At 37.5% G+C, this 19,342-nt stretch overlaps 1 protein-coding gene across 2 annotated transcripts in view; it reads right to left on the bottom strand.

Annotated features, from left to right (window-relative positions):
- Positions 1–19,342, bottom strand: part of NUFIP1 (nuclear FMR1 interacting protein 1) — a 74,492-nt gene that overhangs the window by 53,719 nt on the left and 1,431 nt on the right. For both annotated transcript variants that reach the window (XM_049099194.1, XM_025478235.3), the window contains exons 2-6: positions 17,899–17,981; positions 15,787–15,885; positions 14,803–14,865; positions 13,946–14,022; positions 313–405 (exon numbers count right to left, since the gene is read on the bottom strand). In XM_049099194.1, the coding sequence (XP_048955151.1) occupies positions 313–405; positions 13,946–14,022; positions 14,803–14,865; positions 15,787–15,885; positions 17,899–17,981 (415 nt within the window). The remainder of the gene's footprint in view (positions 1–312; positions 406–13,945; positions 14,023–14,802; positions 14,866–15,786; positions 15,886–17,898; positions 17,982–19,342) is intronic.

Genomic DNA, 19,342 nt, shown 5'->3' with positions numbered 1-19,342 from the left:
TTAGGAGTGTAAAATTTTAGGATTTTGTTACATTCTCTTGTTTATTATTTATTTGTAAGAATACTCATTTAAAATAAGCAGGGAGGGCAGCCCAGGTGGCTCAGCGGTTTAGCGCTGCCTTCAGCCCAGGGTGTGATCCTGGAGACCCGGGATCGAGTCCCACATCGGACTCCCTGCATGGAGCCTGCTTCTCCCTCTGCCTGTATCTGTCTGTCTCTCTCTCTCTGTCTCTCATGAATAAATAAATAAAATCTTTAAAAAATAATAAAACAAAATAAACATGGAGAATGCAAGCAATTTTAAGGAACTTACCCATACTGTGTTGTTGTCAAAACTGCTCCTCTCTTTTCCTTTTCAAGTTTTAACTTTTTCTTTCTTTCAATATTGGCCAGAGTTGGGTAGTTTCTAGAAAACAGTAAGTCGATTATAAAAGGGTTTTAAGAGTACAAATTTAATTAAGCAATCAATTACTGCATTTAGCAAATTTTATTTAATTAATGACTAATATAATAAATCATTTTAAACCTTTAATTCTTTCTAGAATTTTTTTAAAGGAAAAAAGTATACTGTGACAATGCTACTCAAAATATAAACCAGATTTCAGTCCACAAGCTTTGCTACCAGTCTATGAGGTGAGGCACTTACACTAGAATTTGAAACAAATAGATTGTAAAATTTTTATTTTACACATTTTTGTGCTCAAACTGATAGTTCATTTATATGTCATGTACCCATAAATACTATTAAAAAAGTAAGTCTATGCAACTACTTATTCAAATACATACTAGGTACACCCAAACTTACCAAAATGAGGAAGAAAAAGTTCACAAAAAAAGTAGTCTGATAGAAGGATAAGAAAAGCACACAAGGGCAGCCCCGGTAGCCTAGCAGTTTAGTGCCACCTTTGGCCCAGGGCATGATCCTGGAGACCCAGGATCGAGTCCCGTGTCGGGCTCCCTGCATGGAGCCTGCTTCTCCCTCTGCCTGTGTCTCTGCTTCTCTCTCTCTTTCTCTCTCTCTCTCATGAATAAATAAAATCTTAAAAAAAAAAAAAGCACACAAATAACTATAACAAAGATCAAAATATAATATAAGCACCCCAAAGAGTATAAACACTAGAACGTGGGAGGAAAAGATTTTCTCTAGCTGGAGAAAACCAGAAATTCAGAAAAGAAGGGAGAAGGAAGGAAGGAAGGAAGGAAGGAAGGAAGGAAGGAAGGAAGGAAGGAAGGAAGGAAGGAAGTCGGTCTTACATGGTTTTAATAAATAGAAATTAAATGGAAAACTTCCATGTTCTTTTTTTTTTTTTAAGATTTTATTTATTTATGAGAGACACAGAGAGGGGCAGAGACACAGGCAGAGGGAGAAGGCAGCTCCCTGAGGGGAACCTGATGCAGGACTCAATTCTAGGACCCCGGGATCACAACCTGAGCCAAAGGCAAATGCTCAACCACTGAGCCACTCAGGCATCCCAAATCTTCTGTGTTCTAAGCAGAGCAAACAATACAAACAAACCAAGGCCTCAGAAAGTGCGCAAAATATCCAGGGAATGGCAAGTGGTTCATTTTATATAAAACAGTTATAAGCAATCAGACAGAAAGGGAGCCTAAGGCCATTAAACGTCCTTGAATAGGAGATTAGAAAATTTATATTTAATTCAGTGGCAATGGGGAGCCACTGAAAGTTATGAACAGGGAGAGCTACGTACAAGGCAGTGATTAAGATTAAATCTGACAGCAGTGTGCAAGGTGAATTGCCCTGACAAAGCTTTCTTTATTCCTTGGCACAGCTGTGTGGTGATGCGAGCACCAAACGGTGGTGGTGGCGGGAACAGATCCTAGGAGTATAAGAAAGCACAAAGGGAGGGGAAACACAGACAGCCCTCTACCACTCAGCTTGGCTGGTCATCAGAGTAAGTTTAAGAAAGATCAACAAACTGTATTCTCCCATTGTTACTAGGACACTGTTTCCACCCCCTTCTTTTTCTTTCTTAACATTTGCATCGGGGATCCCTGGGTGGCGCAGCGGTTTGGCGCCTGCCTTTGGCCCAGGGCGCGATCCTGGAGACCCGGGATCGAATCCCACGTCGGGCTCCCGGTGCATGGAGCCTGCTTCTCCCTCGGCCTGTGTCTCTGCTTCTCTCTCTCTCTCTCTCTCTCTGTGAGACTATCATAAATAAATAAAAATTAAAAAAAAAAAAAAAAAATTTGCATCGCTGACTTGAATGGCACAGACAATATGAAGCCTTTGGATTGACCACACTGGAAGATAAGCATAGAAATGACATTGAGTAAGTGGTGAAATAATTAGGGAAAAAAGGCAATGAATTTCAATGAGGACAGTGCAAAGCAATCCAGCCAAGATCTATCCAGCCAAGAAAAGTAAACTCCATAAATAAAAGATGATGAATATACAAGCTATAAATAAACATAAGAGGAAAAGATCAAGGTCATAGGAGATAAAAATCTGACGGCCAGTCAGCACCATATGACTGGACTTTTGGAAAGCAAACATAATCTAAGGTTATGTGAAATGGAGTCTGGCACATGTACAAGTGTGAAATCTTCCTCTCCCAAGACTCAAAAGTGGTCAGAAACTCTCAGGGCACTGTGTTCAGTTTTGTGCTTCTAAACTGAAAAGGAATGTTAAGGAAAAATAAAACTTGGAAGGGATTCAGAAGAGACTCAAAGATGATTAACAGCATGAAAACTAAAACCTCTGAGGAAAGATGAAAGGAACTGGAACTATCTGCAGCCTTTAAAAGAGGAAGAGAAGTGACAATAAATGCTCTTACAGAAAGGATGGTAGCCAGCTGGTTTCAATCTGAAGACAGAAATATGCAGAAGCAGAAATGGTGAGAAAAAGTGATGACTTTCACAGGCCCCACACTGTCTAGGCGTGTAACTCACAGCTATTCAACACCCTTCACCTCTCCGAAATGCACTTATTCTTACTAGGGTCTCCAACATTTTTCTTCTGAGTATTGCAGACCCTAAACATGTTGAGCCACATGCTGAACAATAAAGATTTGCTACTACAGTGTACAATGTACAATGTACAAGTGAGCAGATGCTACCTAAGTGCTTACCAATGGTAAGAAATCTAAGTGTTCTAGCAAGTGGATTTAACGTGAGATCTAAGAAAGAATTCCTTAAACAAGACATCAAGGATGTTTTGCAAATTCCTTTGGTGGAAATCTTTTAGAACAGCTCACTTTCTCTTTCTGGCCAATTAAAGTAACACTTCCTAAAAGGTAAGGGATCTTTCGATATCCCTTGCAAAGCAAAAAGATGTCATTTTTCAGTGCTTAAATTATAAAACCCTCTTCCAAATGTATACCATTCTTATTTACATAGAACCTAGAGACTAAAAACTAGGAAAAACAAAGGCAGTGGAAAGCAAATTATCTAAAAGAGAAAGAAACTAGAAACACAAGACCTTGTTACACATTAAAAAAACAAAACAAAACAAAACAAAAAAGCAAAAACCACCACCCAACCAGAAAGCCCTTTCCAGCAACATAATGGCAAAATATAACACAAAGAAAAGTCTGGAGCTTTGATAAACAACAAAAAAAAAAAAACCAAAACGTAGTTAGGGTTCCTAAAGTACACCTGAAATAAGTCCAAAGACTGTTAAGGAAAAAAATCACAAACTGTCTTACATTACACAATTACATACAGACAATATAGTTCAGTGTCTCCTGTTAGAGAATGGGTATTATGAACTTATAAAACCCGTGACAAGTGCTATTTTCACAGCTGGTTTCTCTGCTTTTACCTGCAAAATCACTTTTTCCCTATACTTCCATCTCTCCCCAGTATTCCCCAAGGAACTGGCCCTGAAACCATATGTCTTTTCTCCTTCTCCTCCTTCTTTCATGTCTTCCCAACTCCTTGCCCTCCCCTTGCCTAAGCCTTAAGCCTTCAGTGACAATCCTTAAGCACTACCATCGATAAACGGGCAAAACTCTGCCAACTGTGATCTTAGCACATACCATTTTGGTTACATTATACTCTGACTCTTTCCCTCTCAAATCACCACCCGTTTATTGACTTTTCCCCTAAGATGATTCTCCATAAAACCACAATCCCCCTACTGGCATTGACCCACAACTGCTTCAACACCAGCTATACCACTGTATTTTTATTTCAAAGTCTTTCTACATTTCAAAAAGACATAGTATTTTTTAGAAGCCTACCCCCTCTGTTGGAATTCTGAAAGAAACTGGGGATACAATTTTAAAGGATTTGCTCGGCACCACAATAAATATTGAAAAATGTATCACAAAACTACTCCACCTAGTGGACTCATATCTACTGTAAAATATGTTTCAGCGTTTCTAGCAAACTTCTACCACTGTTATCTGTAATGCCAAATCATACAGCATTTGTACCTCACGGGTCCGGAATTAAGAAAGAATCACTCCTGGCAGGGTGAGGTGGGGTGAGGGGTGGGCTGAAAGTGGTTAGTAGAGAGCCTTAAAGCTTTTAATTAAACACAACGGGCATCTCTGGGTTTGGCTAGCTAAAGGAATAAAAAAGCAGAGATGTGTTTTCTTTAAAGACAGAGGACAAAACACCAAGTAAATCTTTAGCATTTTCTTCCATCTCTAAAACCCCTACTATATGAAAGTCTTTAACAAGGTTTTCTAACACAGCAGTTACATACAGACCTTATCTTTCCTGCACGTTAAAGAATATAATGCTTCCCTCAGAAGGTGGCACTCAGATAAAATTCAAGACATGAGGGCTATTCTGCTACATTAACATGAAATTTATTCTTTTTAGGCTTCAAATAACATTTTTTTAAACTGTGAATGATAGATATTTAGACAGCAAATATAGTTTTATAATGGGTTTTTTAAAATCTGCTAGTGGAGAGAATGTTAATATATTGTTGAGAAATCTATCCAATGTGCCAAAAGAGAAATGTCTCCATGCTTTTTATTGATAAAGTACATTTATAGAAATAACGTATGGGCATGTTAAAGCAAAAGAACTTCAGAAACAAGATCTGGAATAACCTCAGGTGAATCAGCAAGTGCCAAGTGATGATTTCAGAGCACAACATTAACAAGGCAACATCACAGGTACAAGTAAACTCCATCCCAAATTGTCACCCTCACCCAATTTCCTCATTCTCTTTAAACATCTCTAAATTTCATAGATCTGTAACTTCATTTATTCGCTTCAAAGGTTTTTGCCCATTCCTCTTCCGAGACATTTCTATCCACTATCACAGTATACCTTCAGTCTACGTTCTAGAAACTAGAACTACACTCCACCCTATCCCCCATGTCTTCACCTATCTTACATAAAAATCATCACTAATAAGCATATTAAATCCTTGCTCAAGTTTTATCCTTTATTGGGGCACCTGGGTGGCTCAGTGGCTGAGCGACTGCATTCGGCTCAGGTCATGATCCTGGGGTCCTGAGATCAAGTCCCACATCAGGCTCTCCACAGGCAGCCTGCTTCTCCCTCTGTCTATGTCTCTGCCTCTGTGTGTGTGTGTCTCTCTCATGAATAAATAAATTAAATCTTTAAAAAAAAAAGTTTATCCTTTATTCAAGATAGACCTGCTTCCAAATACCACTTAAGAGTTTTAAAAAACAATGAGCTTTAAACTTTGCCACCAAGCAATGAGGCACACTGTCTATTCTCCCCGTTCCTTAACAATTTTGTTTGGGAAGTTCCATCAGCTCTGTTGTCACCAAAGGTGACCAAGCAACCCGCTCGTAGCCAATGAGAGCTACAGGGACGTCTCCTGGTTGGATCTAAAAGCTATTGTTGTCCCAATGAAAAGAGGCAAACTCAGCTTTGTGTGCCTTTTGCCTTTTTCTCATCTCCTGCCTAGAATGAGGGCTTAATATTTGCATATGCAGGAATCTCCTTGTGGACATTTAAGACAAAAGCCACTTACTAAGGAACAACAAGCAAGAAAATGTGCCTAATGGTATTGCTAAGCAGCAACAGTAGCCTTGGACTTTTTTCTACTTGGGAAAATAGACCCCTTTGTGCTAAACTAAGGTAGTAAACTCATTGTTTCATTTCCTGAAACAGATCCTAACTGATACAAGCACCACTGCATCCTAGCCATCCTCTAATCTGAGTGCTGTCCAAGCCCGACTAGGAATATCTTGATTTAAAAACTTGCTTCCTGGGCAGCCCAGGTGGCTCAGTGGTTTAGCGCCGCCTTCAGCCCAGGACCTGATCCTGGGGCCCCGGGATTGAATCCCACATTGGGCTCCCTGCATGGAGGCTGCTTCTCCCTCTGCCTGTGTCTCTGCCTCTCTCTCTCTCTCTCTCTGTGTCTCATGAATAAATAAATAAAATCTTTAAAAAAATTAAAAAGATAAAAACTTGCCTCCTAGAAGCAGTTTTTTTATAAAGTTAAATATATGCATCTTATGAAGTCATACATATACTTATTATATGACAAAACAACCCCACTCCCAGGTATTTACCCAAGTCAAAAAAAAAAAAAGTCTAAATAAAACAGAAACCTGTCTATCAATGTTTACAAAAGTTTTACTCATACTCATCATATACTGGTAACATCCCAAATGTCCCTCAGTTGGGAAATAAATGCACAACTGTTACATCCACATAATGGAACAGAATAGTAACATATAAACAATATCTTTGTATGTTCTGTAAAGATATGAATATAGGAGCAAGAAGATCAGTGGTTGTCAGGGGCTACAGCTGGGGGTAAAAGGGAATTTTGGGGGGTTAATGGAACAGTCCTATATCTAGATTGTGGTAGTGATTACATTACATACATCTGCCAGAATTATGTATTAAAAACGATGGGTTTCACTATATGTACAACATACCTTAAAATAAATGGGGAGGATAGTGGGTGGGCACTATCCCTCCTACAAGAAGTCTTGCAAAACAAATTAGTAGCCCTGCCTTCCAAAGATTTCAAGTACCCCTTGACCAGACATTATTACCCTTTCATGGCTAAATTAATGCTTGAGTTGCCTGTGGTCTCATGGCTACCTCATATACGCTGATCTTATATCTCACATTAGGATAAGAGTCTTAAAGGCAAGTGTCTACTCCTATATGTTTTTGGTGACCTCATTCATATATAACAAAATCCTTGCCTTTTCAAATACTGAATGTTTACCTCTAATTTTTATGCTAAACGACTGTCAAATTAGTCAAAAGTATTATACATTAACATAAGGTATCATAACAAACATATTGTAATCTACATTAACATAACAAATTCAAAGTTCCTAAGATTTCTCACTAATTTTAGAAAATCAAATTAGCATTCTATCAAAGCTTTTACACTTGCTACCTAAGCTGGGTTCTGTTTTCAAATATTAATATACCTTAAATTTCTCTAGCCAGTGCTTTTTCCCTTTAAAGCACTTTTTACACAAAACCACAAGAGGGCATAGTTCATAGTTCATACGGGGAATGCTACTTTAGAAAGTAATGCATTCAAACACAGATCAATGTGGTTTGCCTAGTGATGGTCTGTCCTATGTGGTGAGAATTTAATATTTAAAACAACAGCAGTTTAAGTACCATTAGCTATTATTACTGATTTCCAACCACAATTATTAATCAGATCAACATACCTTTACCCTTCTTGAAAAACAACAAAGGTAAAAAAAAATAAAAAATAAAATTACCAATGTATCATTTGAAACATGAATTAAAAACTTTTTGAGTCTCAACAAGATATCTATAACCACTTACTTGGGTATGTCAAAATAGAATTACATCCATAAAAAAAAATTATACCATAATAAAAACATTTTCAAACCCCATTTACATATACCAACATTTACAAGCATCCCTTCAATCTGTGGCACCAAGGAATATAAACAGTCACATAAAAAATAATTCTTATATTTCTAAGACTATAACTTAGATTTTTTTTTAAAAAGACACATATGCAAAGTTCATTAACAGGATCATTAAGGCCATCCATACTAAAGTAGCAGATGGAAAAGGATAACAAGATATTCCTTTAGCCAGAAAAAAAAAAACCCTCTAGCAGCATGATTTCAGCTAGTCTAAGGGTAAAACTTATTAGATGGAGTGGGTAAGATTTTCTAGAAGCTAGAGCATGAGCAACTGAGGCTGAAAGGTCAAAAAACCTATTTGGTTTTGGGATATGCTAAATAAGGAGTCTGGCTAGAACAAAGAACTCTTATGAACAAATAATGTAGGAATAATCAGAAAAGACATGTTAAGCCCACATTACAGAATCCTGACTGCCAGTTTAAAGGAGCTGTTTTCACTGGCATTTCAGTTGGCTAAAATAAATAAAGTCAGTTTAATGACTTTATTTTTAAATATTATACTACTTAGTCACCTATGTAACTAAGAAATATATGCCTACTGAAGATCTAATTTTGCACAATAAAGAACAAATACAAAGAAAATAACAACATTCTCATCAGTCAAGCCAGTTCCTTAAGTGTGATAGCACTGCTGAGTATTCGCACGAAAAGAACACTTCAACTGTGTGATTTTCTTGAACAGCACTTAGCAACTAAGCCAGAGCTGAGATTTTGCCAGTTAGGTGCAATGAAGGATGAAGGAATAAGGGAGCTGGCATGTTGACCAAAGAAGCTGAACTGAGTGAAACTGGGTAGAGAGAGGTGCCTTGGGGCTCAGTCGGTTGAGCATCAGACTCTTGGTTTTCGACTCAGATCATGATTCCATAGGTCATGAGATCGAGCCCCAAGTGGGGCTTCGCATTCAGTAGGGAGTCTGCTTGAAGATTCTCTCCCTCCTCCCATTCATGCATGCACATGCGCATGCTCTTTCTAAAATAAATGAATTTTTATTTTTTATTTTTAATAAAGATTTTACTATTTATTCATGAGAGAGACACACAGAGAGAGAGAGAGAAAGAGAGAGGCAGAGACATAGGCAGAGGGAGAAGCAGTCTCCACGCAGGGAGCCTGACATGGGACTCAATCCCAGGACTCCAGGATCACGCCCTGGGCCAAAGGCAGGTGCTAAACCACTGAAGCCACCCAGGGATCCCCAAATCTTTTTTTTTTTTTTAATAAATAAACAGGGTAGGGAGGTAAAGACAGAAGCAGATGACAGAAAGGGGTAAGAGATCAGAGGTCTCAACTAGTCCAAGAACACACAGAGGCGATAGTGAGAGCTAGACAGAATGGAAGTTATGATCAAAGAGAAGTATGCCCAGAGGAATCTGGCTGGCTCAGTTGGTAGAGGATGTTCGTGATCAGGGTTGTGAGTTCAAGCCCCACACTGGGTGTAGAGATTACTTAAAAAATAAAAAAACATAAAAAAAAATTTTTTTTTAGAAAGAGGAGTATGCCTAACTTTAAAATTTCCATTGCAAAAAGTCCAGAATAATAGGATCCGGACTGTGATCATGAAGTAAGCAGCTAAAATTGCATGGAAGTGAAAGACACCATAAATCCGCATATAAAAAGGTCCTGAATGAACTATTATAGCTATGAGTTTCAAAAAGTCAGGGGAATTCCAAGTATACAAGCTTTTGTTGGAGCATCTACTATGTATGCCAAGGGCAGATGGCAAAGGCAACTGCAACCCACTGCAACCCATCTTGTTACCAATCACGGGGGAGGCTGTTAGAACTGCAGAGAAATAAACAAACAAACAAACAAACAAACTGCAGAGAGCTGTGTAGTCAGAGGGCAGGAAATTCAAAGAAGGGTGAAGGAGCAATGATCTCCATCCACATCAAGGAAGGAGGCCCTAGGTGTCACAAAATCACTCTTTGTTCTTGTTTTAGTTCACCTTTCCACAGCAAACTACATTGCTACTACTAAACCACATCTTCCTTCTTGAAATCCTCCCCTCTACTGGCTTCCATGACATGTCATTTTCTTAGTTTTCTTCTACCCCTCTCTTGGCAGTATTACTGGTTTTTTACTCTGTTAGGCTGTCTTCTCCTTTAACTCCATCCTCTCTCTGTGGGGAATGTCTTTACATTTCCAATTTCATGATTTAAAAATATCTATCCAGCCCAGTCTGGTCCAAGTCTTAATGTCTATGGAACATCTTAAGTAAGTATCTCAGAATCTCCTTATATTCAACAATGTCTAAAATCAATACCTCCAAACCCTCTTTCAGGATTCAGCTTTCAGAGGTACTCATATCAGGAACTTGGAAGTCTCCTCAAAACCTCTTTCCTCCTCAACCTCATTATCATTTAATCCCAAATAGTGCCCATTTATCTCCCAAATGTTCTATAGCCACCTAGTTCTTTCTGGCCACACCACCACCATCTTTTAAAAAACTTCTATCATGTCTTACCTATACTCAAGTTCCTAGAACATGCCAATCCATCTGACACCACACTATGCTCTCCTTCATCTTTTCCTAGTTAGATCTGAGCTCAGCTCAACTTTCCTATGCCAAGGAACACTGCACTCCTCCAGACTACATGAGGGAAGGATTGTGAGAGAGTGAAACAGCTAGACTTGTAGAACAGTCATTGAAGGTGGGGATCATTAATAGCAGTCTAATTTTCCCAGAGTTCAGGATTCAATTTATACAGCCACTACAGAGAAGAGAACCAAAGCTGGCAAATCAGAAACTCGGACCTTTCCTACTGCCTTAAGTGAACTCAAGACTTGAGAGATTGAACAACTAAACTAAGTTGCTTAATTTCTTAGTTGCTTTATAATCTTTGCTGACTGGCAACCATGGTAATCCTCCCCAAAAGAACTAAACATTCATAAGAGGGGCCTGGCAGCTGAGCTGCACTAACTTCCCACTGATCAAAGTCAAAACTAGGTAGCAAGGAGAATAGCGTAGTGTTTTTAGCAGTTAGGTCACTTCCATCCCATTTAATAGAACACTGTCAGCATCCGCTCTTCGAAAACTTAAGTGTCAGACAGGAAATGGGAGTTAATTCTTCTTGTTTATTATTCCTCTGTGTAAAATAATAAAAAGATACAACCAATTGACAAAAACAAAAAAGCAAAGCAAAAAAACATATAGAGAGTTGTGAGGAAAATAAACTGTATCTATAAAGAAGCCAGTTAAAAGGAGCGAGGTGCTTCAATATGCCTTGCTTCAGAATTCTTCTTAAGTCAAGCCATATCATGGTCCTGACTATTCTAAGTTTGACCATGCAATTGGCTAAACTCCCTTCAAGTCGAAATTCAAGTCTTCCTACCCTGCACCCTTTAACAGAAATCCAATCAACAAATATTTATTCTCTACACCCTAAATTCCAGGCGCAGTGCAAAGTGCAGCAGAACCAAAGATGTCCAAGCCTAGGGTTAACTATGATACAATGCAACAGATGCTAAAGTTGTATTCAAAAGCTACATAGTCACAAATGAGGTAGTAAATAGTATCTTAGGGTAGGGTGGTCTGTGGATTGGCAGCCAATCCACACACAATTCACACACTGATGCCAGAGTATAAATCAACTATGTTACTAAGTAAAATATTTAGATCAGCTACCATCTTTTTCCTAGCAAGATTTTTCTCTCAATAAAAAAAGTAATGTTTAAATTTACATTCTGGTACAAGTTCCTTATCTTATTACTGACAAGCACTCTGGCAGCACCAAGATAAAGAAAATAAAGATTAAGGAGAGAGTGACAAATCAGGTGACATTTAAGACTAGTATTTCAAGATAGCAGCAGTCTGCCATGGAAATAGAGAAAAGGCATTCTAGTACACCCTATTTCTGATGGCCTGAACTCCTTCATTTGTTAGCCAAAGATGTGACTGAAACTCTATTAAATCAACCGAGTCCATGCTGCTGGCTAACCGACTTGCCTAAAATTAAACTCTCGCGTCTTCCCCCCCTCAATTCACTTTTGAATCATTCAACTTTGCTTAATTACTTTAATTAATTTTAAACTCTTTCAGCGGGTCACTTCACCCTCATCCGTCTTGCCCCCGTTTGCCAAGACTGATCTGTAAGAATCCGTCAATCCACTCAATTCCGTAAATTGTGTTCTTCTCATTGGTTCTAAATCTTTATGCTTGCCACCCTTGCACTTCAGAAATTAAAACCTTAATTTAAAATTAAATAAATTACAAAGCTTTAAAGGGCAGTGACTAACTTTTTCACCTAATGGTATAACACCTGCCACAACACTATATATATAAGTGGATTTAAACTAAAAACGTAAGATACTATGGATGGACCTAGAGGGAATTATTGTAAGTAGAGTAAGTCTGAAAGAGAAAGACAAAAACCATATGATCTCACATATGTGAAATCTGAAAAATAAAACAAGCTAAATAATAAACAAACAAAAAGCAGAGTAAAACCAATAGATACAGAGTACAAACTGATGATTACTAGACAGGAGAAGGTGGGAAATGGGCCAAATGGCTGAAGGGAAGTGGGAGACACAGGCTTCCCATTATGGAATGAATAAGTCACTGGGATAAAAGGCTCAGCATAAGAATATGGTCAATTGGAATATAGTCAACTGGAATATTACACCAGTGTTGTACAGTGACAGACTGCAGATACACTCGTGGTGAGCACAGCTTACCATATAGACTTGTGGAATTACTATGCTGTATACCTGAAACTAATTTGACATTGTATGTCAACTATACTCAAATACTTTTCAAAAACACAAAAATATATATTGTAAGAGGCTTAAAAGTGAGAAAGTGCTGTATAAAAGCATTAAGATACGCTGCCATGTCTTTCATCGTACATTTACTCACAACCTCATGTTGGACCCAAGGCATGTATAAATGAACGAATATAACATGTCATGTTTTATTGTTTGCTGGGCATCTGATCAAGCTTATCTGACTCACATATTGAAGACTTTGAGGATGATGACTGTGGTGATAATACCTATAATTTTACTAACATCTTCATAAAGTCCACATGGTTTCAAGTTATTTGTTACAAACAAAAATGTTGAATTTAAAAATAAACTAAAAAGTTAAATTAAGAACAAAGTAAAAATTTGACTTGCCAGTCAAGAGTTCTAAGTATTTTTCTTGACCGTGGAAGATAACCATCCTTTTTTCATCTCAGGCTCTCCTCATTTTTTTAATTCCAGAAAAACATCATTTGACTTAAAAATGCATCTCACTATTCTAATAGTTCTACCTAGTTTCGGCTTCAGGATGAGCTGTCATATTCCTTTCTAATAAGACAGTAAAATAGTGTCCTACTGGGATTTTTCCTGAGGATATTCAAGCTAGACATCTATTAAACTTTCTTCTCTGATAAGCATAAAGCTACAAGACACCTGGTAAGGCTCAAATTTCTTAGACATTACTTATAGAAAAAAATTCCTGGTCTTTTAAAATTAAGGATAAACCCATGTATCATTGCTATATTCCCTATACCTAGCATACTTCAGTCATTCAACAAATTTTTGTTGGAAAAAAAAAAAGAAAAACATAGTAAAGTATTATGTATTGTTTTAATAAGAGTACCCACTCATAAAAAAAAAAAAAAAAGAGTGCCCACTCATTATTGCCTGAGCACTGAACATCTAACAAAGGTGGCATGCAGGAGCTCCCCTCAAAGAGTAGAGTACAGTCCCATTATGACTGGTTATTTACAAAGAATTCTTATTAGGTTCTCTTAAAACTTATTCAATAATAGCCTCATGTAATAGATCTCACAGCCCATTCCCTAGTACCAACATTATAAGGGAATTCAATGACTACACTAATAAAAATTGTATACTTCTTTTTAAAACATCAAGTAACAACCTCAAATTCACTATATACCAAGTCTGAAGAACAGCAAAATTAGTACTAGTCATTTTCAGAGGAATATTTGTAATGTTAAAAAAAAAACCAAATTTCAAAAAAAAAAAAAACGAAAACAAAAAAAAAACAACCCAAATTTCCTTTATCAAATCACTCATTAGGGCCAGAATGGTCATTATTTGGAAGTATTCAGCCTTGCCACAGTAAAAGAAAGTTATTTCACTAGTTCTGAACTCTTAACTCACTTCCTTCTTTCTTCTCTCCATCTTGCAATCTCCTCTGGAGTATCTAACTTGATCTTCTTCATACCAGGAGCATGCATCTAGGGAGAAAAAGCCTGCTGAACATCAGGAAGCATATTGTATGTATTGGTTTTTTTAACTTTTTGTTTTTTAAGTAGACTCCATGCCCACATGGGGCTTGAACTCACAACCCTGAGATCAAGAGTCACATGTTGTACTGACTGACTCACTCAGGTGCACCCATATTATATGTTTCTGATAAATTTCAAGTATCATGGGTGATGATGGAGACTCTGTACTCAACATTAAATTTACTAGCAGAGAAAATTTTTAAAACTAAGTAAGCAGGTTTTACCCATCCATTATGACTTCTCCTTTAAAGGAAAAGGAGTAATTTCTTGAGTGTTTAGATTGGCGCAACTGATAAAGAGAAAAGGAGTAACATAACTTTGGTTACGAAGTAGGTATATGACCATTTCTCAACTGACATCAAATACACAAATGAATAATCTACCAACCAAAATTGATTGAGGTAGCTGAAGAAATAATGATACACAGAATGATTTGAAGCAGCACCATGCAGTAAAACAAGCATAGAATTTGTGGTCAAGAAAACCAAGTACAATAATCAGTTCTAAGGCCCTGGTTAAGTCATTTTTTAAAAATCTATTAACTCTGGCCAACATTTACCTATTTCACATAGTGGTTCATGAAGATAAAATTGAATACAAAGTACAAAGTATTCATGAATGTTACTTGTTATTAGACTATATAAAAGAAGAGCTGTGAGGATAACAAATCAATGAAATAAAAAGCATGAATTTTTTAGGAAAAAAAACAAAAATGCAACAAGAACTTACATTTCTCCAATGGAATTGGACAATCTTCTCATGTGCACTAAAAGAACAATCTACTTCAGGACACTGCAAGAATTTAAAAAATATATATATTCAATATATTCCATATTAAATTTATCCTACTACTACATATTCAAACATAATCTGGTTGAATTACATAGTTATCCCATCTATGTGCTGTTATCATCCCATACTTACGTCAACAGCAAAACAAAAAGCACTCCAAATTGGTATTGTATTTAAAAAAGGAATGACATTCACAAAGCATACAGTACAGCAACATTATCATTTATTTCTCTACCTAGTAAATGCAGGACATCGGCAATGTTACAAAATTTTTTTGATTCTGTAAGTTGAAGGAGCCTTTCCAAATTAAGAACAATTTGATTAAAAGAAATTTTTAAGTACTTTATAAGGTCCAAACCATCCTTTGAGAGTGATGGGCCATGGCAAATTACACAGTGTGATTAAATGGTCAAGGATAGCCTTAAAGCAGAAAAACCACACAAAGGTGCATAGAGCACCTGGAGGTGAGGCCCAGGACTCTTACAAAGCAGAAGTGATACACACACAGCTGTCAGACCTCTCTTCTTTGCTGCCATCTAGCCTCTTCCTGAAGTAGTGGGCTCCCCACCCTCACACCCCAAATCCTAGGGTCATTGTCTCAATTTATCAAGTCATCAAACAACTTCTATGAAAACTATAAACTTTTAAGGAAAAAAAGTTCAGAATTTCTACCAAATATACCCATTTTGCTAAATAAATTTCAGGACAGGGGCAGCCCAGTGGCTCAAGCGGTTTAGTGCCGCCTTCAGCCCAGGGCGTGATCCTGGAGACCCGGGATCAAGTGCCACGTCGGACTCCCTGCATGGAGCCTGCTTCTCCCTCTGCCCGTGTCTCTGACTCTATGTGTCTCTCATGAATAAATATATAAAATCTTAAAAATAAATTAATTAATTAATTTCAGGACAACCAATAAAAACCTACTTTCATGTGTTCAGACATGTGTTTATCATACTTTTCTTGATTTTTAAAACCACGATCACAGGTATCACAAAAACAATGAAAAACTGGTTCCTTTCTTTTCTGCAAACAAAAACAGAGAGGCATTAGGCTTTTAATAAAAAATTTTTAACCAATAACAAAAATATAACCATCCTTCCAGTAGTACATACTTTGATTTTTCATATAACCCCTGTATGTGGGAGAAACTTCTAAATACATTTCTAATGAAGGGATAATTCTGTTTATTTTATTTTTAGGAAATGTATTAAGAAAAGCCAAGCATGATAAAGAAATTTTAGAGCCACCAGGGTGGTTCAGTGGTTGAGCATCTGCCTTTGGCTCAGGTTGTGATCCCAGGGTCCAGGGATTGAGTGCTGCATCAGGTTCCCTGCGAGGAGCCTGCTTGTCTCTGCCTGTGTCTCTGCCTCTCTTTGTGTCTCTCATGAATAAATAAAGTTTAAAAAAAAATTTTTTTTAACAGAGTAGAATACAATCTGTGAATATATTTCAAATTGGTAATCTAATTAAGAGCACAGCATATGGGGATGCCTGGGTGGCTCAGTCAGTTAAGTGTCTGCCTTCAGCTCGGGTCATGATCCCAGAGTCCTGGAATCTAGCCCCACATCAGGCTTCCTGCTCCATGAGGAGCTGGCTTCTCCCTCTCCTTCTGCCTGCCGCTCCCCCTGCTTGTGTGCTCTCTCAGTCTCTGTCAAATGAATAAATAAAATCTTTAAAAGAAAAAAAAAGAATCATTTAGTAAAGGTCAGTTATTTATTCCCAATCTGCTATTTTTATGCTTAAACATAAAACAAAAAAGATTACAATGATAAACTATATAGGAAAAGGTCTTCCATTGTTTAATGCTGGGATTATGTTAATACATTATACATGCACAATATTTTGTTAGTGTTAGTTACTTAGTTTTCATGCCAAAACGAAGGACATAATTTCAAGCTGTAGACTTTAGTCACCTCATTCTAAATTAATGACTTTTTTTTTTTTTTTAGATTTTATTTTTAAGTAATCTCTATACCCAACATGAGGCTCAAATTTACAATGCCTAGATCAAGAATCACATGCTGTACCAACTGAGCCAGCCAGGCACCCTGACATTTATACACCTTAAAACAGACCAGATTTATCAGCTTCATCAGAATAAAGGAAGCTGGGGCACCAGGTGGCTCAGTTCATAATATAGGGTCCTGGGATCAAGCCCTGAGTCAGGCTCCCTTCTCAGTAGGGAGTATACCTCTCCTTCTTCATCTGCCTCTATGCCCACTCATGCTCTCTTTCTCTCTCAGATAAATAAAGATAAATAAAATCTTTTAAAAATACATTTAATTTTAATTGAATTTGAAACAAAAAAAAAAGAAACTGCTGCAAATATTTTTTTGATCACAGAAATATTTGTTCCTCAAATATCCCTGTGTCAAAACAAAAAAGATGGGATCCCTGGGTGGCGCAGCAGTTTAGCGCCTGCCTTTGGCCCAGGGCGCGGTCCTGGAGACCTGGGATCGAATCCCACATCGGGCTCCCAGTGCATGGAGCCTGCTTCTCCCTCTGCCTTTGTCTCTGCCCCCCTCTCTCTCTCTCTCTCTGTGACTATCATAAATAAAAAAAAAAAAAAAAAAAAAAAGATTATAAAAAATAAAAGATTTGTATCATTGTAATTTGTTCTTAACTCCATGTTTTCAATTTTACAGGAGAAAAAGTCTGGATTTCCATCCTTCTCCCTAAATTCCATCCTTCTTCCCTCAATTCTCTAATTATGTGTGTGTACGCATATATACATTTTTTTTTTTTAGTTTACCAACGTTTGATAACATTTACTCGTAATCATAATTCTCAATTTATTCAAGAAAATATACTGAAATGGATTGTTTTCTGTTTCTACAATTTCTCCATTTATTTCTCAAAAAGATTTTGCTTCAAGTTTTTACTTAAAGCTAAGATCCTTAAAGATCCCATTATAGTTAAGGCCTCACTGTGTCAATTATGGACGCAAAACACTGAGACAGTTATGATAGAAACACAAGGAATAAAACAGTGACTTAGGGACCCAAGTGTCACATTCAAGAATATCTTTAAAAATACCTTTTTTTTCTGTTTTCTACTGGGAGGGAGGTTGACATCAGTGAACTTTGCATCATATTTTCGTGGAAAATAAGAATGATTAACTAAAAAACAAAAAGAAACCTGTAAATATTTGCAACTATACAATTTTTAAATTTTATTTGTTCTAACATGTCACAAATACTTGAGTAAAAACTGCCGCTTTTAAGAAGAAGTTCAAATTAACAAAGATTAAGACTAGTCTACCAAATAAGTATTTTTCAAGTAAATATGTTGTTACATATTTACATGTAACAATTTACACGTCCATACATGCTTTAGGTGTCAAAGTAAAGAAAGAAATGGCCACTCAAACCTGATAAAATTTGTTACAGTTATTTCAAGCATTAGAAATGTAAATAATAAAATCCCAATACAGCACTTTCAGCATCAACTTTACAGCAGGAAAACAGAGTTGTGAAATACATTTTCTCTCACGTTCTTTCCTGTCTTATTGCCAAGACCCAACTCTGAAACCTTATCTTTCACCTAGATTACTAGCACAGGCTTCCAGACTGTCTTCTAGTTCGCAAGCCCTCTCTTCCAACAGACTCTACACATTTTCACCACAAAAATAATCCTCCAATGGTCACAATCCTGGAAAATCTATAAATGGCTTCCCAGAGCCCTTTAATGAGATCCCAGTTTATTTTCTCATCCTACTCTTCCCCCATACCCTCCACTTACTTTGCTTCACTCACACTAGAACAGAGCAGTTCTCAGAACTCCCCTTGTATTCACACCTCTTTGCCCATACCTAAAAAGTATCTCTTCATAAACCCTACACATCTCCCAACGCGCTTCTTCCAAAAGCCTTCCCCAAATTCCTCTACATGCCTCCATCGCCAGTCATGCTGTGCTGTGACTTATATTTATGAACCCGTCTCACTGGACTCAGGACTGTCTTAGAACATTCATATTCCCGGCATTCGGCAAGCAGTAAACGCTGATTTGGATTCGAGTTGATGTAAATTAAAGCTCATGCAGAATTGAAGGGTTTTAAGTGAACAATCTTGTGGCTTTAACTATGACCTATATGCTGATGACACCCAAATTCACAGCTCCAGACACCAATCTCCCCTGAAAAGTACAACCTAACAGCCTATTCGATATCTCCATTTGACACCAACATATTCCAAGCTCAACTCCCGGGTCTTCCTTCCAAATCTGTTCCATTCCCATCCTTCCACTTGTTGGGGGGGTGGGGGGCGGGGGCTTTGTTATTCTTGTCTTGACCTCACATCTTACATCTGATCCTGGAGCAAACCGTGTTGGTCCTTCCCTCCCCTCCAAACAGATCTAGAATCCAACACTTTCATCCATCCCCCGAGCTCCACCCTGGTGGCCCGAGTCCCCAGTATCTCTCACTTGGGTAACTCCAATACCTTCCTAACTCCTTTCCCTTTAGATCAATAACCATTAGCAG

Source organism: Canis lupus, chromosome 22 (genome assembly GCF_003254725.2).
Source record: "Canis lupus dingo isolate Sandy chromosome 22, ASM325472v2, whole genome shotgun sequence".
NCBI lineage: Eukaryota > Metazoa > Chordata > Mammalia > Carnivora > Canidae > Canis > Canis lupus.
Note: the sequence above shows the minus strand (reverse complement) of the source record. Positions and strands in the feature narration are given on the sequence as shown.